The sequence below is a fragment of the Cynocephalus volans genome, chromosome 6, assembly GCF_027409185.1.
Source record: "Cynocephalus volans isolate mCynVol1 chromosome 6, mCynVol1.pri, whole genome shotgun sequence".
Classification (NCBI taxonomy): domain Eukaryota; kingdom Metazoa; phylum Chordata; class Mammalia; order Dermoptera; family Cynocephalidae; genus Cynocephalus; species Cynocephalus volans.
The window spans coordinates 18931071-18957850 of NC_084465.1; the positions used below are offsets into that span (position 1 = coordinate 18931071).

At 42.4% G+C, this 26780-nt stretch overlaps 1 protein-coding gene across 2 annotated transcripts in view; it reads left to right on the forward strand.

The window, feature by feature from the left end:
* The window catches only part of CREB3L2 (cAMP responsive element binding protein 3 like 2), a 127892-nt gene extending 103496 nt beyond the window's left edge, over window positions 1-24396 (forward strand). For both annotated transcript variants that reach the window (XM_063099932.1, XM_063099933.1), the window contains exons 9-12: window positions 15326-15425; window positions 15710-15836; window positions 17239-17455; window positions 19099-24396. In XM_063099932.1, coding sequence (XP_062956002.1) covers window positions 15326-15425; window positions 15710-15836; window positions 17239-17455; window positions 19099-19174 — 520 coding nt within the window. In that variant the 3' untranslated portion in view covers window positions 19175-24396. The remainder of the gene's footprint in view (window positions 1-15325; window positions 15426-15709; window positions 15837-17238; window positions 17456-19098) is intronic.
* Window positions 24397-26780: the final 2384 nt, after the last annotated feature.

Below are 26780 nucleotides of genomic sequence, written 5' to 3' on the forward strand. Positions count from 1 at the left end.
CCTTTTCCTTTCTCCTCCCCTTATGGAACACCCATGATTTGGATGTTTGTGCACTTAAGGTTGTCTGCTAGCTCTCTTAGATTTTCTTCATTTTTTAAAAACTCTTTTTTCCCTTTTTTTTATAAACCTAGGTTATTTTAGAAAGACTGTATTTGAGATCAGAAATTGTTTTTTCTTTGTGCCCTAACTTGCTGCTTAATCTCTCAGTTGTGTTTTTTATTTCTTTCAGTAGTTCTCTGTTCCGTGAGTTCTGCCACATTCTTTTTTAAGGTATTACTCTCTTTGTAAATTTCCTCCTTCATATCCTGGACATTTTTCTTGTTTCATTATGTTGTCTAACTGATTCTTCTCACATTTCATTGAGTTTTTTTAAGATCAGTGCTCAGAAGTGTTTTTCAGTTATTTCAAGGGTTTCCTGCTCGACTAGGTACTTGAATTACTATATTCCTTTGATGGTATCATATTTTCTTGGATTTTCATATTTTTAGTATCTCTACATTGATGTCTGGTCATCTGGTAGAGTAGTTGTTTCTTCTGTTACTCTGGCATGGGCTTTAAGGAGAGAGACTTCCTTTTATTTTCTTTTTTTCCACCGGTGACTCTCCTTGTGTCAATGTAGTCAAAGGGGCAGTGGACTACCTACACAGCAACCATGGCTGCTACTGTGGTGGCAGGCTGCCCTTGCAGTGGTAGTGGCTGTAATGGAACAACTGTGCAGAAGTGGTATTTTTTGGTATGCTTTCCTACCTTCTGCTGGGCATGGGGTGCTGGCTGATGCTCCTGCCTAGGACCCTGGCTATGCTCCTGCCTTCTTCCAGGTAATGGGTGCTGCTTGCAGCTCCTGCCTAGGACCCCAGGAATGCTCCTGCCTTCTGTTTATTTTTTGTTTGTTTGTTTTCAGTTTTTTTGAAATATAATTGACAAATAAAGTTTTATATTTTTAAACTGTACAATGTGATTTGATAAGTGTGCATTGTGAAATGATTACCACCATCAAGTTTATTAACACATCCATCTCCTCACATAGTTACCTTTTAAAAATTTTTAGTGAGAACACTTAAGATCTACTCTCTTAGCATGTTTCACATATACAATACAGCATTATTAACTATAGTCACTATGTTGTACATTAGATCTTCAGAATTTATTCATCTTATAACTGAAAGTTTGTACCTCTTGACCATTTCCCCTAAGCCCTAGTCCCTGGAAACCACACTCTACTTTATTATTTCTGTGAGTTTGACTTTTTAAAAAAATTTCACGTAAAAGTGATACGATACAGTCTTTGTCTGTCTCTATCTGGCTTATTTCCCTTATAAAGAAGGAAAAGTCTGGCACTGTTCCCCCTCCCACCACCCTCCCCTCACATGCTGCTCTGTCCTTGACTGTCGGGAGCTTCCATTGTGGTTTCCCGTCAGAGGCCCTGTGTGTCCTCCTCCCATTTCTTCTTCCTCTTCAAAACTTACTTCTGGTAGACAACGCTTTTATGGTGGTAATGGCTGACAATTGATTCATCTGTAATCTTCCCATAGATCATTTTATCAGGGAGCTCCTAGGGTCATGATATCTAAGACCAGTGGCTTATAATGTATTTCAGCTTGAGAGGTAAATAAATAAAAGCAGAGCTGCTCTTGCTGAAACAAGGGAGGTGGACCCACGGTTCCTGAAACTCCTCTTCCCCTTTTCTCCTCCTGTTTCCTGCCAGCAGCCTCTCCTTGCTCGGAGGACACCACACTAACCAAAATGACTATAATATAAACACTGGCAATCCCCTGCACTAAAGCCATCCACAGGGAGTCATGTTTTTGGCATGCGGTAAGGGAGGACTTTAGTAACATCACACTGTGTGAGTGACCCAGTGTTTGAACTATGTACAAGGTTGGGTCAGGTGAACACACACCTGTGTTTGTGTTTCTGTTGATGCTTACTTATTATTACCCTGTGGAGAAAGCAGAACAGAATAGAAATTACTGTAATAAACAAACAGGATCCTGGGTCACCAGAAATGGGGTGGGAAACCTTGGGTGTCTTTGTTTCATACGGCATGATGCAGTAGGCAAGGCAAGTAGATATTTCACTGTGGAACAAATTAAGGAAAAATGATATTTCTTTACATTTTATCAGTTCTTTAGCTACACCCCACAAGGGACTTTTCTATTTATTCAGATAAAAATTAGTGCTCTGATTGTGAGTCACTCCTGGATCTTTTTGTATGTGCTGGACTCAGCCGCAGCACCTAGCATATTACTGGTTTCTAGGTGAAAAGACCTTTTTATCTCAGCTCAGGAAACTGGAAGATGGGGCCAGGAGAGATAAGGAAGTCCGCTTCATCTTTCTTCAGCTTTACTCCAGGAGCCTCTCGGAGCAGAGCTGAAATGGTGTGAAAGCACCTTCACACTTCCTTTGCTAAGGTGATCCACTAATTGTATGCCATCAAGAAATGTGTAAGATGGGAGTGAGATGGTACCCCAGGGGGCCCTTCTTTCTATGCTCAATCAGAAAATACATTTTCACTTACCAGAGAGCAGGTAGCACCGTGTGTGGCTGCTGGTGAATCTTCCTGTCTTTTCTATGCTTATCATTCACTTCTCTGAGCTACGCATTTTCTGGATGGCCCCACTCTGGTCTCATTCCTGAGAAATCCTTTTCTTTTGCCCCTTTCTTCTTCTGTACAAGAGATGCACAGAAACCACCCAGGCCAGCAGTTTTAGGTGTTTGTGGCTCAGTTTGCTCCATTCATTCCTTATTTTGTCCTTGTGCCTCTGAAGGGCTATGAGCTACATTCCCTCTCCTCCAGCCCTGATATATAGACTCATAGGAACTTAGACTTTAAATGCACTTTAGAGGTCATTTTGTTTAACTCTTAATCACTTTATTTTACAGAAGAAGAAACTGAGGCCCAGTGAGGTTAAAGTTATGTAAACATTTAGAGGTAGATAGGGACTAGAACTCAGGCATTTAACTCTTAAACTCATAATTACCTTGATTTCTCTTGCTGCCATGCCCCTCTGTCCTTCAAGGACCACCAGCTTGCCCCAGGACAGGGCCAACATTAGACCTGGACAAGAGTGTTAGAGGACCCTGCTCCGGCTTTCCTCTAGCCACACCATCTCCATGGGATGAGCAGTCAGCAGGACCACGGGGATGTGAATATTGGAGCTCTCACCCTGCCCCTTCTAGACCATACCCTGGTACGTGGGTTCCTGGAATTCCCTGTCCAAAAGGCCTTAACCAATTTCCAGGGCCTCTGTGGACTTCTACACCAATTCTGTTCTCTGAAGGGTAAATTAGGTGACCAGTGGGCACCCCTAAAGCCATTGGGTTGGCCAAAGACAGCTCTTTGTGAGGGCTGTACAAGGAGTTTGAACTGGAGCACATGTGTGCCTGAGATCCTTCACAGGGTGTTAGGTCTGGGGCTCAATTTGACCATATTTATAGAAGACAGGAGGTTCCTGGGTCAGAGACAAAGGACTTTATTACTCACAGCACAGCAGGCAGCAGGAGCATCACTTCTCCTTGACCCCAAGTTCCAGGCCAGATCCAGGTGGATGCTGTGCTCTCAGTGGGTGTGTGTCACAGCTAAGGAACCTGGAGCTTGGAGAAACCACTGCTTTTATTGCAAGCAGTAAAGAAGCCTGCTTTTTGCCCAGCTGGAGACATTATCTTTCCAGATTACCAGCTTCATAAACAACCTGAAGAGGTGGCCCACTTAAAGGAACAGTTGGGGCCCTTGCATCTTGGCGTACCCCACAGAACACATAGGAGCACCAGAAGACCCGCAGAGGACTGTTTGCCCCCAGTGGTGTGGGGCAGAGCCAAGGATGGGAAGAGAAGGGAGTAGGGTTAGGCCCAAAGTGGTTCTGCCCATCCCATCACATTTTGGCAAGGAATCCCAGGGAGTCCAAGAATTCTAAATTAAACCTGGCCTTAGAAGGAGCTGGAAGGAGCAGGTGTTGGGGGCATCTTATGGCCAGGGTTTGCCTGGCTTGAGGTAGTCTGAGGAGAACCTATAAGATGTGGGTATGTTGGTTTCATGTGTACTTTTCTCCCAGACTCCACAGAAGTAAGAGACGTGCCTGTCCTGACATTATCTCTACTGTTATCAGAAATAAGAATTCCTTATTTAATTTTCCTCTTTGACCTTCCCCTTAGGGAATCAGTCCTTCCTAATTGTACTTGTCTTGTTATTCAAGATCTGTTTTGATCCCAGTAAAGGTCGTTCCAGCTAAGTCTATTGGGCCTTGACTGTGTCCTGGCTCTTCTAATTTCTTCATTTGTGTAGCCCACACAGCTGTGTCCATTTGCACTAATATTGTGTATTTGCTCCTTACACACTATTCCAGTCTTCTGCGTGTGAGCTCAGCTCTTCTCTTTCAGACTGACGGCAACTGGCCCAGCCCGCCCCTGCTGTGCACAGACAGTAAAGCTATTCCAGGACTGATGGGTGACATGGGTTACTCTTCTATAAACTTTTGTCTTGGTTTAATTCACTTTTCATTTCTCCATTATCTCTAACTTCTGGTTGTATGAAGAGCATACATTTTGTTTTTATGTGGAAATATTTCAAACATCAAAGGGTTGTTGGGTATTAGACTAAATTCCCCAGAGAGATAAGGAAGGCTTTTTCGTGTAATTTAATGGTAAAGTTAGAAATTACACAGCCCCAGAAAACATTCTAAGCCTCCCTTTTTTGTGTTCCTGGGCCAGTAGATAAAACGGAATTTCAGAAATGTCTTCTCGTCCCTGCAAAATAAATAAACTTTCTGTAATGTAGCAATTATTACACAGAAAGAAAAGTGAGACAATTAATATTCTCTCTCTCTCTTTTTTTCTGTTTAGGCCAGAGCCCCATGAACAACCCTCAAAACTTAGGTAAAAGATTGTAAACAAATAGGTATTTACTCAAAGTTTAGGAGTTTTAGCTGATATGGCTGTCTTTTATATATGTTATACTTTAATATTTAAAAGGCTTTGAGATAGTTTATGATCCTCCTTAAATATCCTTATGAAATGTGTAGAACTTCTAGTTACTAACATTGTATCCCACCACCTCCTCACCCTCCAAGCCAGGACACTGAGGGAGCTGTTTCAGGTTTTGGACACCCCTCCTATCCCTCAGAACTTCCTAGACACTAACTCTCAATGCCTGGGCTGGGGAGGGATAGGGAGGGATTCAGGTGGGATTTTGCCCCAGAAGGATATGGATGCTTATCTATTCCATCATGAGGCCACCTGATAGTCACTGATATTCTGATATTTGCTTAGGTGCACTAGGTATATGGCAGTCCTTTTTGATTGTATAATCATTTTATATTTTATGTAGTATAAATGGCACGCCAGACACAACACACAAACATCTATGTATACATCATATACCTAACTAATGTGAATATTTCACAAATTAACAGTTATTTACTGTGTGTGATGCTCTCTGATATCATGTATTCTACTTGACTGTGTTTCATTAAAAAAATACACCAATCACATCCAATTGATTTAATAGCCCATTAATGGTTTATCATTTGGAATTTGGAAATTACTGCTCTAGGTACTTCTATAAGGATGTGAAAAAGTTCCTTCATCTCCGAAGGAGGATGATTCACCCAAAGAGTGGTTTATATACAGACTCGTATGTGCACATACACACTACAGCCCGTGTGTTACAAGATTTGATGGAAAGTATGTTTACAGAGAGGGCCTGGGGTGAAGCTCCCAGCACAGCGAGTAATCGGCAACCACCACTTTTCCTGGGTCCTAGTTTTGAGTCTAGTGGGATATTTGATACCCAGTTGTTCAGAACCTAACATGCAGTAACCCTGTGTCTATTCTCTTGTTCTCTCTCTCTCTCTCTCTCACACACACATGAATAAAGGAAACGGAAGAAAACAAAATTAAGCCAAACACAGAGAAAACATATGAGGCTGTGGATGCATTTCCCAGTTATTGTGGATCGTGTCTCACACTCTTGGATGCTTTTAAATGTTTTGCCCAATTTCCTTTGATATGCCTCCCAAGATACAGGGTGATGGTTTATTTTGGGCAAGGCTGGCAGCTGCCTTCGACTGCTCTTTTGCAAGGAATTGTATGAGGATAGCCACTAAGTATATTTTTACACCTCACCACAGGACAAAATCCACATTTTCAATCAAGTGTTGGACACTCCAGCTTACCAAGTTGTGAAAAATCTGTTGGCCCAGATAAATGTATGCTAGGCTAGGAGTATTTCATTCTTTAAATTAAGATCTTGCTCCTGGAAGCCCAAGAATTGATTAAGCTGTAATTAGCCGTGATCACTAATGATTTAAAATACAGTAGTAAAGGGAAGTTTATATTCAGCTTTGAAGGCACCATTGGGTCTGTCCTATGGTTGACTTTTTATCGCTTCAGTTAAAATTATTTTTCCATTTCATCTGATGGCTGCCTTTTCTCCACCCAGCCCTTCATGCAAGCAGGGCAGCAGCTGTCTTCCAAGCACCCAATGCTGCAGGCAGTGACATCTGTTCCAGTGGCATGAGAGAGTACTTCATCATCTCAAACCAGTGTATCAGTTATGAGGTCACAGACCCATAAAAGGGTCTGGTTTCATCTGCCCATCAGTGAAGAGACAGCAAACACTCTTCAAAGATGTATTTGTTTCAACAAACCCAGAGTACCCAGGGAAGCAGGGGTCCTCTCATTATTCTGTTACCTGATGTGGTCAAAGGAATTGATTTCAATTAGCTGCCTAAGCTCAGAACTTAGGTAACCTGATTAAAGGCATATAGCAGTAGTACTGAGATCTAAACTCAGGCTCCTCTGTCCTCAGAGCTGATCCTTCTGTTCTAGTGTATATGCACCAACTTAGCAATCCTAAAACCACCTCAGCATCTTTTTTGGTGTCTGACAGAGGGACAGGCTTTATATTTTCCATTTTCCTAAATAAAGCCCAGATTTGGCTTCCTGACACCTGAAGTAAGGCAGGGCATACCCTTGATTCTTTGATCTGTTACCTGCATTTATCTTTGGTTTATCCAGAGGTGTATCACAAAATGTTTATTTGCCCTTATGGTTTGTATTTGTGTCATTATCACTGAAATTTTGTTAGTGTGCATCCCAATGCCATGGTGCTGGGTTTTATTGTGGCTCTTCCATCTGCAGTTTGGTTCCTTTTTTTTTAGATCATTTTTTAAATTATTGAAAAATAATCAGTTATACACATTTGTGGGATACAGAGTTGAATATAAGTACTTGTGTACAAAATGATGTTCGAATCAGGATAATTAGCATACTCATGATTACAATATGTAATTCTTTGTGTCCATTAATCAATTTCTTGCTAACTCCCCTCCCCATCTCCCTCTCCCACCTCTAGTAACCACAGTTTTGTTCTCTCCTTGTGAAAGTTCAAAGTATTGTTGTGATTGTCCTTCCTTCCTTCCTTCCTTCTCTTTCTTTTTTCTTTTTTCCTTTCCTTTCTTTCTTCTTTCCTTCCTTCCCTTTCTTTCTTTCTTTCTTGCTTGCTTGCTTCCACTTATGAGTGAGGACATGCAGTATTTCTCTTTCTCTGCCTGGCTTATTTCACTTAACATAATTTTCTCCAAGCCTCATCCATGTTGCTGTGAATGGCAGAATTTCATTCTTCTTTATGGCTGAGTATTATTCCGTTGTGTATATATACCACATTTTCCTTATCCAGTCACCCACTGATGGACATTTAGGTTAGTTCCAACTCTTGGCTATTTTAAATAGAGCTGTGATAATATGGGAGTGCAGGTATCTGTTTGACATGATGATTTCTATTCCTTTGGGTATATAACCAGTAGTAGGATTGCTGGATCATGAGGCAGTTCTATCTGTAGTTGCTTGGGAAACCTCTATACTGTTTTCCATAATGGCTGCACTAATTTACAGTCCCACCAACAGTGTTAGGAGGACTTCTCTGCATCCTCTACAGCATTTGTTATTCTCTGCCTTTTTGTTAATAGCCAGTATAACTGGGGTGAGATGATATCTCATTGTGGTTTTGATTTGCATTTCCCTGATACTTAGTGATGCTGAGCGTTTTTTGATATGTCCATTGGCCACTTGTATGTCTTCTTTTCAGAAATGTCTGTTTGGCTCCTTTGTCTGTTCTTAATTGGATTATTTGGAGTTTTTTGTTGTTGTTTGTTTGGTTGGTTTTTTTACTGTTAAATTGTTTGAGTTCCTTGTATATTCTGGATATGAATCTCTTGTTGGATATATAGTTTGCAAATATTTTCTCCCATTCTGTAGGTTGTTTTTCACTGTTGATTGTTTCCTTTGCTGTGCAGAAGCTTTTTAGTTTGATATAATCCCATTTGTTTATTTGCTCTTTTGTTGCTTGTGCTTTTGAGGTCTTAACCATAAGTCTTCGCCCAGTCCTATATCCTGAAGTGTTTCCCCTACATTTTCTTCTAGGATTTTTATAGATTCAGGTCTTTTATTTAAGTCTTTAGCCATTTTGAGTTGGTTTTGGTATATGGTGAGATGTATGGGTGTAGTTTCATTCTTCTACACATGGATATCCAGTTTTCCCAGCACCATTTGCTGAAGAGGCAGTCCTTCTTTCCCCAGTGTATGTTCTTGGTACCTTTGTCAAAGATCAGTTGGCTGTAAGTACATGGGTTGATTTCTGGGTTCTCTGTTTTGTTCTGTTGATGTGTTTTATGCTAGTACCATGCTGTTTTGGTTACCATGACTTTGTAGTATAATTTGAAGTCAGATAGTTGTATGCCTCCAGCGATATTTACTTATTTATTTTTTGCTCGGGATTGCTTTAGCTATTTGGGATCTTTTGTTGTTCCATATGAATGTTAGGATTGTTTTTCTATTTCTGTGAAGAAAGTCATTGGTATTTTGATGGGGATCACATTGAATCTGTAGATTGCTTTGGGCACTATGAACATTTTCACAATGTTAATTCTTCCGTCCAAGTGCATGGAATGTCTTTCCATCTTTTTGTGTCCTCTTTGATTTCTTCCAGCAGAAATTTGTAGTTCTCATTGTAGAGATCTTTCACCTCCTTGGTTAAATTGATTCCTAGGTATTTTATTTTTGGGGGTAGCTATTGTAAATGGGCTTGCTTTCTTAATTTCTTTTTCTGCTAGTTTGTGGTTGGAGTATAAAAACACTACTGACTTTTATATACTGGTTTTGCTTCTTGCTACTTTACTGAATTTGTTTATCAGCTCTAAGAGTTTCTTGGTAGAGTCTTTAGGTTTTTCTGTGTATAGAATCATGTCATCTGCAAACAGGGACAATTTGACTTTGTCTTTTCCAGTTTGGATGCCCTTTATTTTTTTCTCTTGCCTGATTGCTCTGGCTAGTATTTCCAATACTGTGTCAAATAGGAGTGGTGAGAGTGATCATCCTTGTCTTGTCGCTGTTCTTAAAGAATGATATTGGCAGTGGATTTGTTGTATATGGCTTTTATTGTATTGAGATACTTTTCTTCTATACTTAATTTGCTGAGAGTCTTTATCATGAAGGAATGCTGAATTTTGTCAAATACTTTTTCTGCATCTGTTGAGATAATCATATGGTTTTTGTCCTTGATTTTATTGATGTGGTATATCACACTTATTGACTTGCCTATACTGAACCGTCCTTGCATCCCTGGGATGAATCCCACTTGATCATGGCATATAATCTTTTTGACATGCTGTTGTATTCTGTTTGCTAACATTTTGTTGAGAATTTTTGTGTCTGTTTTCATCAAGGATATTGGTCTGTAGTTTTCTTTTTTTTGTTGTATCTTTGTCTAGTTTTGGTATCAGGGTGATGCTGGCCTCTGTTTCAATTTTTTGGAAGAATTTGAAAAGATTGGTATTAATTCTTCTTTAACAGTTTGGTAGAATTCAGCAGTGAAGCCATCTGGTCCTGGGCCTCTATGTTGGGAGGCTGCTGATTACTGCTTCAATCGTGTTTTTCATTATTGGTCTGTTTAGGTTTTCTGTTTTTCTTCGTTCAGTCTTTGTAGTTCATATGTGTCCAGAAATTTATCCATTTCTTACAGATTTTCAAATTTATTGGTGTATAGTTGTTCATAATAGACTCTAATGTTTCTTTATATTTCTGTAGTATTGGTTATAATGTCTCCTTTTTCATTTCTGATTTTTGTTGTTTGGGTCTTCTCTTTTCTTTTTTTAGTTAGTATGGGCAATGGTTTGTCTATTTTGTTTATCTTCTCAAAAAACCAACTTTTTATTTCATTGTTCTTTTGTATCATTTTTTTTTTCTTTTGGTCTCTATTTCGTTTAGTTCTGCTCTGCTCTTAATTATTTCTTTCTGTCTACTAATTTTGGGATTGAATTGTTCTTGTTTTCCTAGTTCTTTGAGGTGTAATTTAGGTTGTTTATTTGAAGTCTTTCTGTTCTCTTTATTGAAGCATTTATTGCAATAAATTTCCTGCCTAGTACTGCTTTTGATATATCCCCTAGGTTTTGGTAAGTTGTGCTTGTATTTTCATTTGCTTCAATGAATTTTTTGAATTCCTGCATTACTTCTTCTTTGACCCATTGGTCGTTCAGGAGCATGTTGTTTAATTTCCATGTATTTGTATAGTTTCCAAAGTTTTGTTTATTGTTAATTTCTAATTTTATTCCATTGAGATGTGAAAATATATTTTATATAATTTCAATCTTTTAAAATTTATTAAGACTTAATTTTTAGCCTAACATGTAGTCTGTCCAGGAGAATGATCCTAGTGCAGATGAGAAGAATGTATATTCTGCAGTTGTTGGATGAAATGTTCTGTTTGTGTTTGTCAAATCCATTTGGTCTAAAGTGCTGTTTAAATTCAATATTTTTTGCTAATTTTTTGTCTAGATGACCTGTCCATTGTTGAGAGCAGCATGTTAAAGTTCCCAACTATTACTGTGTAGGGGTCTGTCTCTCCCTTTAGATCCAATGAGAGTTGCTTTGTATATCTGGGTGCTCCAATGTTGGGAGCATATATATTTATGATTGTTATATTTTCTTGCTGCATTGATCCTTTGTTGGTTAGAGCATGATGTTGACAAGACCAAGGTCAAGAGTTAGGATTCCCACACTGGCTAGCCTCCATAAAAAGAAAAAAATTTGCAAGTCATCAAACAAATATAAATTGGTCCCTTATAATAGTAACATTTTCATGTCTAACAGAGGACATAGCCCTTGGTTGGGCTGTTCTTAATATGAAGTTAATGTCACTGGATTTAAGAAAAATCTACTTAACTAAGAAGTATTTTGTTATTAATTTTATTAGGTTGTTGATTACCATACCATGCTGTACCATATGGGAAAGTACATGAGCTATGGAGTCAGATAGGTTTTGGTTTAAGTCTTTGGTCTTCTGCTTATTACTTATCTGACTTTGAGACAATTACTTACACCTCAGTATATGCAGTTCCTTGAATTCAATCAGTGGGCCCTCTGTCACTGTTAATTTTCTTTCCTGTGACACAAATGAGATTCTCTTGCATGAATGTACATGAATTTCTCAAACTTTGTTGGATCACAGAAATCTATTTAGGTTTTTGGGATGGATGAGTTAATCCACTTTACCCTGTTGAAAGTTCAGTGTTGCTGATTAATGGGGCCTTCAGAGTGTTGTCACTTCCGCCATCAGTTCAGTGTACCTTCACCAACCCCAGTAGGAGAAGCAACAGCAAACAACACATCATTAGTCACTGTTGCTTTCCACGAAAAATCCAAACTAAAAGTATGTATTTTAAACTATGTGTTTGTTCATCTTAAAGAGTTGGAGTATAAACAGTTAGAAATCAGAGACCATTAAACAACTGATTTCACTTGCAGTGGATTCATAATGCAATCATCTTTGAGTTTGGGAAGGATGTGCCCATGAATGCCAAGGAAAGTGCCCAACAGTTAGTAAGCACAAAGCCTTCCCTGCTTTCTCCAGCCAGACTTGAATGGGTCTTCTTCCAAACTTGTAGCATTTTGCACCTGTGACTTGAGTGGGGTGGGGTAGGGGGTCCATCCCTAACTTGAGTCTAAGGCATTCTATTGGTGGGCTTTAGGTATATTTGTTCTGCTAGAAGTCTATTCTCATGAGGGACCATGGAGCCTCCTGGGAGACTATTAATTCTAGGAAAGGAGATGCCAGGCCTAGCAATCTCAACCAGAAACTGGAAGAGAGGGGTGATTCTGAGTATTGTGTGTATTGTGTGGAATTTGTTTTTTTGACAGTTCATGCTCTAAAGATGGGGCAAGGAGCGGGGTGGGGAGGGAGAAATTGTGGCATTGGTTGTGGGTAAATAAGGAATATAGTTAAAAGATGGAAATGGTGGTTTCACTTTCAAAACACCTTAAAACTTTGGAGCAAAAGTAACATGGCTTCAGTACCGTCTGGAAAGGTACTGTCTAACTGAAGGCTGGAAGGAGAAATGTTACCCATCAATGCACAGAGCACAGCTAAAGGTGAGCACCTTAAGGACACTGGCACACAGGCAGCAGGAGTGCCCAGTGGAAAGATGAGCTGCCCAGCAAAAGTGGCAGCCATCACTTAAAAAAGTGGTCCTTCCAGCAGGCCAGGGGGGCAGGAGGCCCCTTTCATAGCATAGCAGGCAGCTGTAATGACCTTATTAATTGCTACCATGGGAGGTGGCCAGCAGAGGAGAGAAAAGGGTCTGTGCCATGTGGTCTTATCTGTGGACTCACTTGTATGTCTGCTCCAGGACTCCCAGAAATACCAGCAGGGAGAACCCAGCGAGGGCTTTGGGGCTGGCATTACAGATGGTGGTCAATCAAATACATGCTATGGCCAGCGAAGTCTCAGCTCTGTGGAATGAGTGCTCCCTCAGGAAGTGACTGTGCAGTAGATCACCCATTCAGTTTTGAAAAGGCAGCCATGTCGGTGGTTAGAAGGGAGGTGTTCTGGGCAAGTGTTGGGAGAAAAGAGAAAAACTTTGATGAGGAAAAACATGCTGTGTCATAGGACCATTTAGTTGCAAATCTTTAAGTAGAATTTGAAGTATAGTTGTCTCTCAATATCCAAGGACCCCCACAAATTGGCTCCAGGACACCTACACATACCAAAATCCAGGATGCTTAAGTCCCTGATATAAAATGGTGTAGTATTTGCATATAACCTATGTCCTCTCATATACTTTAAATCATCTCTAGATTGCAATGTAAATGCTATGTAAATATCTGTTATACTATATTTCCTTTTATTTGTGTTATTTTTTATTGTTGCATTGTTATTGTTTTTTGAGTATTTTTCAACTGTGGTTGATTGAATCTGTGGATGAAGAATCCATGGTTACAGAGGGCTGACTATAACTGTAATACTGTCAGTATTTCTCAGTCTCGAGTAATATACACAATGCTTTTAAAGACTATGTTACTTGAATATATATAAACATAAGCCAGTTCTAAACTACATGTGATCATACCTGTATATAACCAGAAATAAAAAATGTACAATTAAGTACAAAAAAAGACCTCCACATTAACTAGAATTTAAATTAGTTATATTAATTAATGGGATGAGTTATTCTGTTTTGCTTAAATTAAAATCATTGTACAAGGGAAAAAATGTGGTGTAGGTGGGACCAGAAATCCTCTGCTGTGTGTGTTCAGGGCTGTTCCAATTCTCCCACCAATCTTATCCATTTATACTGCTGAAAGCAACACCATTCTTATGGCTAACCTGTCCTTAATTTGCTTAAATTGGAAGAACTTGTTTCACTGGTACTTGCCAGGGGAGAAGATGCAAAACCTGGAAAAATCTGTCTGTCCTTCTACCACTTTAAAGCTATTCAGGGGACAGACTGGAATGAGAAGCAAGTTAACAACAAAAGCCCAGAATTCTTCTACAAACAAATGATTTGCTGATGTTTCCCAATGAACTTGGAGTGAGCTCTCTAACATATCACAGCGTGAATTTTCTGAAAATCCTTGAGACTCAAGAAAAGGGTCTGCTCACAACATCTTTCTACTTTGCTGTGTGCTTTAGGCTTGGGGACCGGGATGAGGGCGAGGAGGAGGCTCAGCTCTATGCTGCTCATGCAGAATTCACCCCAGATGCTCTAATTCAGAAGGGTGTGTTGTCAGATCCTTTTCTATGCCTTGCAGTGTTCAGAATTTGCAAAGAATTTCACCATCTGTTCTTTCTGTGTCCTTATGTCACACAGAGCAGAGTAATAACACTATTCTCAAACCTTCCCTTTTAAGGGGGTGCACAGTTTTCCAATTTTAGGGGTAAACCGACACTTTTTCTGATCCTGCTGTCTTTTCCTGGAGAAAGAGTAAAGTCTGGATCAGAGGATGGTTTCCAAGATCTCTGGCTCTGAGTGTGGGGGTCCACTGGAGCAGGCATCTTTGCTGTTTCATATTTTGGCTCATTTCTGACTGTGGAGTCTTCCAGAAGGACAGGCTTGAGGTGCAGATGGCTGTTTGCCTCCCTGCCCTAAACAGAGCCGTTCTTGTTTTTCCTCTTCTCTCTCTCTCTCTTCAAATCTGCCGTCTGAAGCCTATTGCTCAGTGACGCTGTTGCCATTTCCAATCACAGCCACCACCTCCGGCTACTCTTTCAGTTATTCTCTGCTGGTCATTTTCTTCTCTTTGCTTTTCTCCTTCCTTGTGTTTTCATCAGTTTTTCTCATCTCATGATTAAATGAGGTTTTTTTTAGTCCCCATTGTCTTAGTCCATTCAGGCTGCTGTAACAAAATGCAATAAACTGGGTGGCTTATAAACAACAGAAACCTATTTCTCTCAGTTCTGGAGGCTGGGAAGACCAAGATCAAGGCGCTGGCCGCTGTGGTGTCTGGGGAGGGCTTGCTTCTGGTTCATAGAAGGCGCCTTCTAGCTGTGTCCTTCCATGGGAGAGGGGGAAAACTCTGGTCTCTTTAGCCCCTAGAAGGGCACAAATCCCATTCATGAGGATCCACCTTTATGGCCTAATCACCTCCCAAGGGCCCTTCCTCTTAATACCATCACATTGGGGGTTAGGTTTCAACACGTGAATTTTGGGGAGACAAACATTCAGACCACAGCAAACATTGAATCAGAGTGTTCTTTTTTCTTTGTTCTCAATGGCTGACAAGCTACAGCCTGTCAGGGATAATTTGGGGTCATTCACCCATTATTCAGAGCATTGCAAGAGCAGGACAAACTGTTAAGGTGTTAGTGAGCTCTGACAGTAGTGCTAGAAGGTACTCGTGTCTGTACCTTCTTCCACAGGAAACCGTCCCTCAGTGCTCTGCTCAAATGTAGTCCGAAGTCACAGTAGGTTTCCTGGAGCACGGAGATGGAGATCCTCAAAAAGCATCTCTTATCTTTCACACTCCCTTCATGGCTTTTATTTATTATCATTCACAGAACTCTCCTTCAGCAGTTGCAGAAGCTTCAGACTTTGGTGATGGGCAAGGTTTCTCGTACCTGCAAGTTAGCTGGCACACAAACTGGCACCTGCCTCATGGTGAGTTTCCCGAGGGGACAGCATGGTAACTGCCCTGAGCCCAGTCCCCTGTCTCCAGCATCTCCCAGCTCAACAAGGCCAAGTGCTGTGTGATTGGAGAAACCACCCTGCTCACTCCGAGGCTGTTCCTCTGTATGACACTCAGACGATGTGACTTGTGGGTGCAGTCTGCTGGCCTGACGGGGGTAGTCTATCTTCTCCCTGGTTCTCCAGGTGTTGCAGATTGAAGATCTGCTCTGTGGAGCCCGGAATCATAGCTCTCCATGTTGTCTCCTCCCTTCCAGGTCGTTGTGCTGTGCTTTGCTGTTGCATTTGGCAGCTTCTTTCAGGGCTGTGGGCCCTATCCTTCTGCCACCAAGATGGCTCTGCCTAGCCAGCAGTCCATGCCAGAGCCGTACACAGCCTCCATCGGTAAGATAGCACTCAGCAAGACACTCAGATAGGTTCTTGTTTCGTTTCTCTAGAGCTGGGTTTCTCAGCTTTCTGAAAGGAATCTTATGTGAAGGTCCAATTTATAAAAAGTGGTAAAAGTGGAGCTTCTCCATTTGAAGGGAAGGAAGATGCACATTGGAGACTGGGGCCCAGGCTGCTGGCTTCCCCTTGTACCCATCTTTACCCACCAGGCAGACGCAGTGCAGGGAATTCTCTAGTGCTCGACAGAGCACATTTATTTGCAAACTGCTGCTCTAGACTGTGTTCCCTGATAAATGTTGAGATTCCTTTCTGAGTTCTGATAAGGGGGAGGAAAGTGGATCGGGTGGGTGGGAGGTGTGGGGGGTGGGAAGAGTATTAAGCTTTCCTTGACATTTGAAGAGAACTCCTGTGTTTCTGCCTCCGCTGAGGGGAATTCTGTGTTACCATAGTAAGAATTTGTAATACGAAGTGAAAGAATCTGTCTGTCTTACAAAACATGCTCAAGATTTAGAGAACTTGGAGACTCGGGGATTAGGTAAGAAGTGTGTGATTGTCTCACCTAGATCAATGATCTCTTTCAAGTATGTAGGAAAAAAGGGGTCGTGAGTAAGGAACGCATACACGAATACACACCTATGCTAGTAAGAACAAGCGTGGAGTTAGGAGACCTTGGATGTGGCGTAGGGACAATTTTACCATTCTGCAACGTCTCTGGTCTCCACCATGCAGGTGCATCCCTGCCAGGTCTATGACAGGAGTACTAGCATTCCAATCAAATAATTTCAGTGGCCTGTTGGAAAATTCTTTTTCTCCAAGGGACTATATCTCTAAATTTAATTGGAAGCCAGTGGAAGCATAGTTTCTGTGCTGTGGAAAATTGCTGGAGCCGTCTAGCTATGTGACTATCCTATAAAACAAGCGACTGTCTTCAACCTTTGATTTATGGCTTAGGCTTTGTGTCTTTTATTTAGTTTCTACATGAAAATGTTCTTATACCTCATCTTTGCGCAAGCCTCACTCATTGGGGATGCTGCTGCTTTCAGCTGGGTCTGGACATCTCTAAGTATTTGACTCCCATTCTACATGAATTGTTTTCCCTAGAGGGTTAGGGGTGGATAAGGAGGGGAGTTTTATTTTCAAAGCAGTGGAGGTGGTAGTTTGTTCCAAGTTTATTTGCTTTTCTATTGTTTTTTCAGCACTGTATAATTGGTATAATTTTTCATTTCACAAACTCTGAAACCCTGAAGGCTTTATAGAAGCCAAATCCAGTTGGCATCCTCACTGCTGGGCAACAAGAACACACCAGTTGTAATCTCCCACCAGTCTGGGCAGTGGACCGAGGGATGTGTTGGACTCCTATGGTCTTTTGCTAACACCTGTTACTTTGTTCTGTCCTCAGTGAGATCCAGGAACCTGCTGATCTATGAGGAACATTCTCCCCTGGAGGAGCCATCCAGCCCAGCCTCGGCTGGGGAGCTTGGGGGCTGGGACAGAAGCTCCTCCCTGCTCAGGGCATCAGGGCTGGAGACAAGGCCAGATGTGGATCTTCCCCATTTCATTATCTCGAATGAGACCAGCCTGGAGAAGTCAGTGCTGTTGGAGCTGCAACAGCACCTGTGAGTCATATAGACACCAATTCACTCCTTTAGTGCCCTGATGATGAGTTATTAGTCAGCAACCTGGAATGTGGGGTAGAGACTCCCCCATTGCCCTGTCCAGTCCCTCAGCTCACTCAGGACCTATTTCCAGGACCAGGGACTGAGGATAGTCTACACCTGGCCAATAGCTGCCTTGAGCAGAGACAGGAAACAGACCTAGCATGAGGTCCCTCATGTGTGCTGCATCACTGGTGAGCTGGCAGGCATGGCAGCCAGGAGAGGGTGAGGGGCTTGAATCCCTCCCCCCACTATCTTCATCCTGCCCCCAAAGCCACATGGAGAACATGCAGCCCAGGTAACTGCAGTGTACTTGATGTGCAAATGCAGCTTCCAGACACGTTCTCTAGCTTCCCTCCAAGTAGACAGTAAATATATATGCTATGGATCAGTATATATTTGTGGTTAATACATAAATATGCATGCGTTAGTTATAACTGTATACTTATAATTATATATTTAAATTGAGGGACACTGAGAGGCATTGCGCATGCACTTGTTTCCATATTGAAATCACTGGCTCCAGTTCTCCATGAGTTGTTTGTCTTAGATAGTTATGGGGAAAAGTCCTTTCATAAAGATAAAGGCTTACACGACTACAAGGTGTTGAGTATGCATATCAGCACGGCAGGAGGGTCTGCACGCATGCTCCTGGTCACGTGTGCTGTGGCTGGTGATTTAGCTGAACTCTGCTCCTGTGCCACCCAGAAATGAAGTGGTTCCAGTGTAAGTGGGAAAGATTCCATTTCAGATTCTTTAGCTTTTTTCCTTTAACCTTGTGGAAGAAGGTTCATAATTATATATGCTTTTATATGTGTACATGATACATGTATATTTAACATTTACTAGTGCTTACTATTTAAAGCACTTTACAGATAAGATATCATATAAATCCTTTTAACAACTCCAACAGGTAAGGTGTCATTATTATTCCCACTAGAGAGGAAATCTGGAGCCACCACTGGAAGCTCTGGAAGACCAGCTGCCTAAATACTTGGCTCATGACACAAATCTTCTCTCCTCTTAGCTCAGCTAATCACAGTCCCTTTCAAATTCCACTTGTTCTGTGATGTCTCCCAGATGACAAAGCCCTCCTAGCCCTCCTCTGAATGCCTAGAGACTTTATGGGCTGTTACACAATTTAATAGCATATTGATTTTCTGTTATATATTTATTGTTATTTCAAATTAGTTCAATTTAAAAAATCTTTATCTAGATTATTAGCTCTTCTAGACCAGGGATCAGCCCACACATTTATTTTCTCCTTCCCAGAGTTTAGCATAGGGCTAACCATCCTTACTAAATAATAATTTAAATAATTTAAAGCCATTTATGACAAATCAGTGCCAAACTACCAAGTTTATCTTCTGGGCTGGGATTCCTACTCTTGGGTGGGATAAAGGTAGCAAAGTAGACAAGTAGATAGGCTGGTAACGGGGACATTGGGAACAGAGAATTGCTGCTGGGAGGGAAGGACAAGAAACAAGCCTGGGCCGGCCCACAAAGTTGCAACCATCGAATGACTGTGTCACTACAAAGTCTGAGAATGGTGATCAGCAGTCAGCGGCTAATACCTCTTCTTTTTCCTTATGATGCCTTCACAGGGTCAGCGCCAAACTGGAGGGGAACGAAACACTAAAGGTTGTGGAACTTGACAGAAGAGTGAACACCACCTTCTAAAGAGGCTGCCTCCACCCACCTCTTCCCCTTAACTCTATTTTTCCATCCCCAAACCTCCTTTGTCATCAGCCCTTCCTCTTTGCCACCGGATCTTGATAAAGACATGGATGAGTGTTAGTGGCTTTGGATGGGCAGCCAGCCTGAGGTTTCCGCCTGCAGGAGGAGGACCGGGTCCCCACCAGTCCACCCCCACCCGCCATGCAGAAGGGAGCCACGTCTCTCCCTCCCTTCCTCTTACTGCCATGGGAAATGGTTTTAGGGGTGCGGGGTGGGACGAGCAGGCTTGTTTTGCCAGTAGTACCAAAAAGATACTGCCTGATTCTCACCCATGAGGTGTGACCCCTCTTTGAAGAAAAGATGGCTCTTATTCAATTGAGACCCCAGACCCTAGCCACAAAAAAGCCACGCTGCCTGTTGGGAGTTGGCAAAGCACTGACTCACATCCTCCCCTGCTCCCACCTGGGTCTCCAGTGTGATGGCCCCGCCAGCCCTGGAAGCGCAGGGCACCGTGTGGGCACCTCCCTTCCGCTCTGCCCCGGCGCAGCCCTCGCTGGACTGTCCTCCCAGTGCGGGCACTGGCAGGCCGGGGCTCCCCCTCCGTGTTCTCAGGCCGCAAGTGCAATGCCTGAAGGAATCAGGCTTTTCTACTCCAGGCGAACCTGCCCCGTCTTGTTGCTTGTAGGACTCCCCACCACCCATATCCCCACGTGTCCGTAGTTCCGCCTCCCAGCTTCTCCTCCCCGTTTGTAAATAGTATTTATTAGCTTGCTGAGGCTTCCCACTAGCACCACACTGAAGAGATTCGCTGCCCCCCTCCCTCCAGCTAGCAAAGTCTTCTGTCGGCCTTTGCTGCTGGGAGGACACCCTAGGCTCTGGGGTCCCTAATCTTTCCAGACGGTGTTTTGTTCCTTTTCTTTTTTTTTTTTTTACTGGAGGCCTGCAAAATAATTACCATTGAGAAGTCCCCTTCAGCATGCGTCCCCTAAAGGATGAGCTTAGAGGGAAAGATGGAACGATGCCTTGCTCAGGTCCGTGGCCCTGGGGCCCGATGCTTTCTCTGTCTGTCCCCAGCACAGAGGAGGGAAGCCCTGTCCCCGACAACCTTGCTAGCTTGTCTTTCCCCGCCTGGCCCGGCCCCCCTCCCGCCTCTCCCTCCACGCTTCCACTTCTCTCCCCTTCCACCCCCCACCTGCCACAGCAAAGGGGGACAGAGCAGGTGGCATCTGCACCCACATTCTTCCCTCGGATAGTCAGGTTTGGCTACTTTGCAGCTCACCCAAAGAGAAACAACCTAACCCCCCACCTCCTTTTATTTTTTTTAATGATTACAAGTAACTTTTGTAGTTTAAAAAAATCTTTCCTTCTTCATACAAATAAGAAATGGAAATAGTCTTTTTATTGTGTAATGTAGAAGACTCTCTGTAAGTGTTCATTTTTCCTGGCTTGTAAAAGATTTTGTGTAGAAAATTTGCTTACATTTTGTATTTTATTTTTAGTGGCCACTGAAAGGCTTATAGCTTCAGCTCCTCTCTTTCTCTCTCTCTCTCTGTCTCTTTTTCTCGTCATCTACATTATTACCATTAGAGCCTGTACTTAAAAGGGATTAAGCCCACACCGGGGCCCTCCATTCCATATCAGATACAGGATTTGATGTCATTAATATTTGCCATCATACCTCATAAGCGGATCCCTGCTTCATCTGCTTAGGTCCATTTGGGCTCATCGTGAGTGAGCCTCTCTCTCCCTACTGTGATGGAGAGGATTCCAGACTGGGAGATGGCCAAGTTCACCTTCTCACAGTGTGTGAGAGCTGGATCAGAGCTACTGTGGTCCTGGCAGCCCAGCTGTCTGGACGGTTCTCTCTCCCTTGCCTTGGCCAGGGTGGGCTGAGACCGTCTGGGCTGTGCAGGAGGAAGGCATGGCCAGCGTGCCCGGCTTCTGCTTCTCTCTGCTCCATTCTCTGTGGCTCCAGATCCTCCTGGGCTCGGCCTGTTCCTCTTTAAAATGTCATGTAACTATCAGGCCCAGGCAGCCTGTGGGGCCCTAAGAAGGTAAACGGATAGAGTTAAGTAGTATTTGAGCAATGAGAAAGGAAGGGTTTCACATTTAAGGGCAGAAGTGAGAGACGGGCCAGCTCATCCACCTGCCTCAAGTGAACTAGATTGGGTGTTTAAGGCTCCCAGATATAGCCAGAGTAGAAAACCTGCTCTACTGAGCGAGGAAGGAGGAGAGAAAGGAAACTTCTAGCCCCGTCCTTAGTGCTTTAAGGATTTCATTTTCTCCCTGCCTACCCTTGCTTGACATTACCTCCAGACCTCCAAACAGCAGGGTTTTTTCTCTGGGAAACTATCCTTCCAGAGGAGACTGTGTATCCAGAGATGTGGGATATTGCAAGAGAGTTCAAATGGCCTTTTTAAGGGGGTTCCCAGAACCAACATTGCTGCTCTTTGAGAAAAACCTCTGCTCTCCACTCCTTGCCTGGATGAATAAAGGGAACTAAACAGATACCCCTTTAGGAGGAGAAAATGGGGTCAGGAGGACTCCGAAGAGTTGGATAACACCAGATTGGTTCCAAATGGATGTGTGCAAGTTTTCTGTTCAAAGGATAAGCCAAGAATATCAGTAGATTTGTTTTCCCCACTGAGAAGTCCCATAGACTAGTCAATAATTCATGGTTAGCTGTGAAAATTTCAGATAGTGGCAAGACACTGGTGCCTGCACTGAGTTTTGAAAAGTATGAGACTGTTAGAGCAACCATAAGCCGTAAAGAATAAATCCGTTAATTGTATTTTTCCTCATGTGAACAGGTTTTCCTCTTCCCTTTCTTTGATTTCACTAGTGAAGGAGATGTCTTGCAAAGATTCAGAGAACAAGTAATTTTTTTCTGGATGAGACCTGAGTAGCCCAGACCCCCCGGTGTGGTTCTTTTGACAGCTCTTGACTTTGCACTTAGAAATGGATATTGTAAATGCAAGGCCTCAGCGCCAGTTTTAAGACAGAATTTCTGTGAAGTGTTAGGACTCTGGAGTCTAGCTCACATAGAGTGTTATATAAAAATCTGGCAGCTGAACTAGGCTGCTCCTTTTGGCAGGGGATGGGGGTGAGGTTGACACCAGTGTAGGCAAAATTAGATAACCTTTTGGTTAATATAAATGATTTTGATTTGGAGACCTAATCTGTAGATTGTGAAAGCAGCTTTTCAACTTACTTACAAATCAAACATGAATGCTGTGGTTTTTCTTCCTAAATCTTAGCTTGGATACCAAAAGATGGCTATGAATCTTATGTGCCTGTAGAGTCACACTGATTCTTCTTTATTCTGGCAGTGAGTCAGTGTCTAGCTTTTCTGTCATAAGCTTTTTATTAAAATTCTTTTTCAGCATTTTAGGGCCCCTCCCTCCCATGTCCTCAGACCAAGCAAAAGCATAAAGACAGAAGAAGCCTCTCTGGGCCAGCTACTCTGAACACACATGTCAGAGGAGGTGCGCATTTGAGCACAGCCCAGAAGTGGAGGCTTCCCACCCCTGTGCTGGCCTTGCTAACGTGGCGAGACTGGACATGCAAGAGAATGCTTTCAGCCACGCCCTGGTCAGCAGAGTCACTAACTTGGTTCTGTTGAATCCAGTCTTTGAGAAACCTGGATTAAAGACACCAGCACTTTGCTTGCAGTGCTACAGGGCCTATGAAGACATTGGTGGGTAGTGCCCTGGTGAGTCATTTTATTTCAACACTTTCAGCTGAGACAGTTAGTAGATACATGATAAGATAAGCCGCCCTGGGAGGGCAGTCACAGGAGAGAGTAGCTGTGAAAGGGCCAGAGGCAGGTTTCAGATCATTCATTCATTCATTCCTAAGACTTTTCAGTTTTACTAAGGGAGAGTGTTGCCTGATGCTCTAGAGATATTGGGAATAAGAGGGACTGAGGAAACTTCATTAGTCAGTAGCTACTCAAAAGACCCAAGTGCTAAGACTCTCTCTCTGTCTCTCTCTGTCTCTCTCTCTCTCTCTCTCTCTCTCACTCACACACACACACACACATTTCTCCCTTGTCTTAGATACTCATTTGTGCCTTAATTGTGCCTTATCTATGAATCCAGGATGACTGAGGAAACCCATGTCCCTGGGAGATTTTATATATTGCCTTATAATATTGGATTGAAGTGGGTGTAGGGAAAAGAACTTTTTCCAAAGGCTCAAAAATGGTTTCCTAAAAGTGAGCCACTATCAGATTTGCCCATCAGGAGAAAAGAAATAGGGTTATGTCCATTGGGAAAATCCCTTTTGTAGGGGTACAATAACATCAAAAAATGGCCAGCCGGGATTACAGGTATTATAAATTCTCATAGCAGAGCCTTTTCTCAGTGCAAAGGAGCCTGGACCATTTGAGGATTAATGTTCCACGCCTCTGTGACCAAAAGGTTCGCACTTAGGGAAAAAAAACTAGGTTGTGTTTTGTTTTGTTATTTTGGGCAACATAAAATTCAGGAATGGTTTATTTTGTCTTGGTTTCGAGAAGGAAGGGAAGTAATATTTCTTGAACACTTACTAAGGTGTCAGGCTCTGTATAAAAAAGCAAGGTGACTAGTTATCATGAGATGGTTAAAGAACTAAGTGCTAGGGGAAGTGAAACAATTTGTGGACTCATTTGAGCATATTCCTTTCTGAGAACACTGTACACTATTAAGGTTCTCTGGGCAGGAAACACAGTGTCTGCCCCCTGCAGTGGCGCCTCTGCGATGTTCAGGTCTTTGTCCACCAGACATGCGTCTCCTGTCTTTTTCTTCCAGTCTTCTGTGAGCTCCAGCTAGCAGGCTTTCCATCTGGGAAAAGGGAAACCAGGGGTTGTAGCTCTTTTTCTCTCCTCCCATTCTTTGCTCACCAGCTGGGTGAGACGTGAACTTTCTGCACCATGGACCCATGGCCTATACTACTTAGAAAATCTCCCTTTTAGATAAAATGCTTATGAGTCTATGGAGAATACCAGCACTCTGACAAACTGTGTGTGACCGTTTTTAAACAATGCTGAGCAGAGCTGGGCTGTGATCAACGGTGAGCTTTAATGTCCGTGCTGACAGCTGGGCTTTCCTCTCTTTTGTAACAGGTTATATAGACCAGCAGTGTTTAAATCTAAGTACATTGTGAATCTATTATCTGTCCTATTGCACTGTTCTTATGGCTTTTTATTCTTTTATCATAGCTAAGTAAATACCAAAAAAAAAAAAAAAAAAAAAGCTTTGTAGGATACTTGTACTTAGTTTGGAAAAAACCTGAAATTGTTATGCTTTTGTATTTCCATTTCTTGCAAATAAATATTTTTCTTAAATAGTAAAATGTTGCCCAGTCTTTAAAACCCTGGTAATCTGGTTTTAAAAGCATTTTGCTTTTCTTAGGAGCGTGGGTTTGTGCATGGGTGCCTAATTATTTTTTGGTTATCTAGTCGAACTGAAAGAAGAGTCTCAAACTAGTAATTTGTATGTTATATAAAACTGAATCCATGTCTCAGGTGGAGAAATATTGAGAAATGTAATTGTTTTTTCAGTCAGTCACAGGAAGAAAAGCAGTATTCATGAGAAAAACAGAGATTTATGCAGCCTGTCTGCTATTTTCGCTGTCTCCTACAACTATTCCCTAATTAGATTTCAAAAAGACTATGCATTGAACTTTGCTTTCCCCATCTCTGGATGCTTGAGAATGATGCTTTGGACTTGAGCCCAAAAGGAAGCTCCTTCATATGAACAGTTGTAGAGGATGCCTAACAGCTGCCTAATACGTGCTTCAGAAATTCCGATGAAATAGTTGATTAAGGTTAACACACCCAAGCAGAATAATTAATCTTCATTCCATTGCAGTCTCTGGATCCAAGTGTAACTTTCTCCACTTAGAGTGGGAGCCTCATTTAGTCTCAGAAAGAGTTGCTCGGAATGTGGAGACCAAGGCCCTGGGTTGTACTTACCTGAAAAAACCAAAAAGCAAATTTTTTTTTCTTTGCAGCATGCCTAACCCTGCTTTGACCTTGGGTGCATTAATCTCCCACATCCTCTCTCCTGTGAGAACCTTGACTTTCTCTTTGGTTCCTGCACAAGGGACTTTTCCCTGCAGTCGTTTAGTAACATGTCACCCGTCCTTCTTACTTTGAGAGCCTATTATGGAAGCTCCCTCCCTGACAGGCTATATTTTCAGTGATGTGCAGAGGGGGCAAATACTCACTGATTTGAGAACGTTCTGTATTAATCATGCCTTTCCGTTTTCTGTACTTCTGATGCTTTGACATCTGGGTCCTTGCTGACCCTGGAGGGACTGCTCCTCCTAAGGCTAGCCAATTGCTGCCTACAAGCACATCTTTCATATGCAAACCAACCAATCCTGAGCCTGTGCCCCCACCACCTCCTGCATGGGCTGTCTCACTCTGGCAGCTGTCCCTCTGTCCTAGTTACCCCAGGGCCAGGTACCAGACAACTAGAGACAGTTCCTGTATCCCAGAGCCTGCTGAAATGATTTAAGCTAACCGGTCCTACGCCTGCTTATGCTGCCCTGCTCATTCCCTCCCGTTAAGCCACAATAAAGATTCTTGCCCAGATCTCCCCCTCACTCCCTCTGCTGACCGACCCTGGTGCTTCCCCATGTGGGCTTGTGTGACAAGGCCTGGCCCCCTCATCTTGGGACCTGTAACAAGCTATCTTTTCTTTTCAATGGCAATTGTCTCCTGATCTGTTGGCCTCATCATACCTGAATAATTAAAAAACCTACAAATTAAGACACATTCCTTGGGCATTGATATATCAAATCAGAAGCTGATCCCAGACTCATGGGCATCTTGGAGTTTCACAGATGGGCCTTTTGTGATTTAGGCTAATATAACAGAGGTTTATTGTCTCATTTCACACTGGTTGTCACTTTTGTCCCAGAGAGGGAATGTGAGATCTATAGGGTGTAGTGTGGCTTGTTCATAGGAAAGGAAATCAGGCATCTAAAGTCCTAGTCCTGTGCTCAGGTTCCAGGATAAATCATACCCAACATCCTTGAAAATGAGAGCCATACAGGCAAGGAAACAAGGGGATATAGTGGGGGGAAAGACCAGGTGGGATTCCGGAGATACATGTTTATGCGTTCTTCCCCTAGTTATGCCATTAACTTTCTGGCCTTGTAGGAAAAGGAGACACTTATTGAGTGCCTACTGTGTACCATGTGGTTTTCATGTATTATCTATGACCTTATTTAATTCTTCCCAAGACTTTAAGAAGGATTATAATTACCCTCTTTCACAGTCAAAGAAACTGTGGTTCAGAAAGAGTAAGAAACTAACTCAAGGCCACGTAGCCAATTAGTCGCAGACAAGAAGTTCGAGGCTTGGTCTTTGCTGACTCCAAGTTCATAGTCTTCGAACTAGTCTATGGGTTTTAGGGCTTGAGGATTTGACCTGTAAAAATAAAACAGCCTAGATCAGAGGTTGCAAACCCTCAGCTCATGCACAAATGTTTCTGCTTTGGCCCCATGATGTCACAAACATTTTAAAATTATTGGTTAACCTTTCAACATTCAAAGATTTCTCAAAAAACTCTAGATTTCCATCTTCTCTTGGAAGACTGGAAGACCCAGGAACTTCAGG